Source organism: Echinops telfairi, unplaced genomic scaffold (genome assembly GCF_000313985.2).
Source record: "Echinops telfairi isolate 266 unplaced genomic scaffold, ASM31398v2 ScPeMD7_41;HRSCAF=154, whole genome shotgun sequence".
NCBI classification, from domain to species: Eukaryota; Metazoa; Chordata; class Mammalia; order Afrosoricida; family Tenrecidae; genus Echinops; species Echinops telfairi.
The window spans coordinates 510147-512796 of NW_022103939.1; the positions used below are offsets into that span (position 1 = coordinate 510147).

A 2650-nucleotide genomic window follows, 5' to 3' on the forward strand; every position below is an offset into this window, starting at 1 on the left:
TCCTGTGCCCCTTCCCTCCACGCCCTCCTTCCTCAGATTATGGCTGAACGGCGCAATGCCCGCTGCTTGGTCAACGGACTCTCCCTGGACCATTCTAAACTGGTGGATGTCCCTTTCCAAGGTCAGCGTGGCAGCCGCACCGGGTCCAGCGCAACCTGCCGGGGGTTGGCGAGGGGCAAGAGGTGGGGCCTAAGGTGCTGGACAGAGGCGCGAGGGAAAGAAGCACGGAGCGTGAATATTCTATCATCGAATAATTGAAGGGGCCTCAGTTCAAGGGAGGCAGGGCCCAGCTTGTGTCCTAGGGGTGGGGACTGGGAGCGAGCAAGTTCTACCCCCAGGATTGACTCCTTTCTTCTTTCTCACAGTGGAATTCCCAGCCCCCAAGAATGAGCTGGTACAAAAGTTCCAAGTCTACTACCTGGGGAACGTGCCTGTTGCTAAGCCTGTTGGTATGTGTGCCATCAGCCCGCTAGCTCCGCTCCTTCTCACCCTCGGTTCTCCAGGGCTGCTAGCAAGCCTTCGCCATGCTTGGGTCTCCCTGCCTTTCAGAGTACACCCTCCCCTCTGGACCTCTGCCCTGGGTGCACTCTTGTCCTGCCTGTAGCCCTGGGGCGGGGCTGTGGGAGGGGTCGAGCCTTCACCAAGTGCTCCCCTGTGGCTGGTGTTGAATTGGCAGGCTGAGACCTCACCCCTGCACCCAGCAAGAAAGGTTGGAAGGCAGATCTTGGCGGTCTGGCAGTTCCTAGAGTAGCTTGGAGCTGATTTCCGACTTACAGCACCAGCTGTGGGCTTTGGACATCGAGAGCACAGGTTCCCAAACTGAGTTGGCCTGCGGACCCCATTTTTGACTACAACAAAAACTATGACCCAGTGCCCCATAGCAATGAAAACCGTTGCTACTGTGGCCCTTACTCCAGGATAAAGCGTAGCGATCTGCTGTGCACCCCCCCCCCATCATTTCCAGGAGAAGGATGAGGCTTTCGACTCCTGTCAAGAGTTAGAGTTTCAGAAACCCACAGGGGCCGTTCTACCCTGTCCTGTGTTTAAAAGGTCGCTGTACATAAGCGTTGACTCCATAGCAAGGATTTTGGTTTTTGTTTGTAATCATTTCAGTGTCCTCCAGGGGGTGGTATTGCCCACGTTGGAAAACTGATCTGGAGAGCCAAGCAGTGAGGAGTGTGATCTTTGTGCGCTTTGTAAAGTACTGATTTACAAATCATTTAGTTTCTTGCTGATCCTCTGAGGTTGGGCTTATGATCACACCCATTTTATAGATAAGCAAAACAAAAGTAGGGACTGCCATGTTTACTTTCACGGTTCCGATGTCAATGCTGTCACAGTGCCTGCTGTTTCTTTGTTCATTAATAAATAAGGACCTTGGAAGCCACATTCGTGATTTAAGTCTTCATCCCAAGAGCAGCAAGGAGCTATCCAAGAGTTTAGAGCAGTGGGGTCGACATCAATCAGACCCCCTTGCCTTTTGTAAAGCTCATTTTGGCTGTCCTTTGGGGAGAGATGTTACGTGGACAAAGGTGGCGACGAGGGGCCCTATCAGGAGAATCTTGCTGTGGTTGTGGCCAGAGTATCTTGGGCTCCGTGGAACTAAAAAGGATTGTGAGGATTTAAGAGCCGTCTAGATGGTTGAATGAACAAGCCTCGGCGATTGCATGTGGGTTGTAGGTTAGAGGCATTCAGGATGACTTCCTGGTTCCTGGATTTTGTAGCTGACTGGTTATTGACAATCATTAGTGACTAGTAGTCGTTAGCCCTTTGTCACGGACTGTTAGCGTGACTGTTCTCTAAAACTGGAAAACACCGGGAGAAGCCAGTTTCACCGCCGATCTGAAACTCGGTTTCAGACAGGCCGAGTTTGAAGTGCCTTTGGGATTTCTGGAGGATAAAGTCAAAGCGGCAGCTGGATTCACAGGTCTGGAGCTGAGACGAGAGGTCTGAGCTGGAGATAAATATTTGGGCACCACTGAAATAATCAAAGCCTTGGGTGTGGAGTAGACTGACCTCGATAAATGTGCAGCCCAAAGTAAAAAAGGGAAATGAGATGAGGCCTACCCCGTGAGGTCCTCCAACCTTTAATGGATGGGTGGAAGAGGACCGGCCGCAAGGAATGGTGAGGACAACAGAGCGAGATTGTAGGAAGTGGTCGGGAAGCGTGCAAAAGGACATTCAGGAAGACCTCATGAAATGTTTGGTGACTGAACAAGCAAATGAATGCACAAGCGAATGAATGAATGGGACTTTCCTTAAATGACACACACTTACCTCAAACCAGGCTGTCTTCAATGACCTACACCCTCATTGAGAGAACTCTTATGAAAGGTAAGCATTGGACTGGGGTTCTGAAGGAAGGTTCAGATTTGCAAAAGGAGCCGATATTTTAGTTGGATTCCTTGACAGGGCTGCTGAGAATGGTGCTGCGGATGGCATGCTCAGGGGGTTAGCAGACCCTTCATCTTTGTTCCTAGTTCCTTTCCTCTCCTACCTGCAACTTCTAAAACCCCCAAATCAGGTCTTCACTCGGCTAACTCAGCCAGTTCACCTTTCATTGTCCCTACACTGCCTGGCAGCTCTCTAGATTTACTTTAATTGGCACATTTCAGACCAGTGGTCTCTAGTTGCTCTTCCAGATATATAT

At 50.6% G+C, this 2650-nt stretch overlaps 1 protein-coding gene across 1 annotated transcript in view; it reads left to right on the forward strand.

The window, feature by feature from the left end:
* Window positions 1-2650, forward strand: part of APBB1 (amyloid beta precursor protein binding family B member 1) — a 26670-nt gene that overhangs the window by 17964 nt on the left and 6056 nt on the right. The window contains exons 10-11 of the mRNA XM_045290533.1: window positions 31-121; window positions 366-449. Of these exons, the coding sequence (XP_045146468.1) occupies window positions 31-121; window positions 366-449 (175 nt within the window). The remainder of the gene's footprint in view (window positions 1-30; window positions 122-365; window positions 450-2650) is intronic.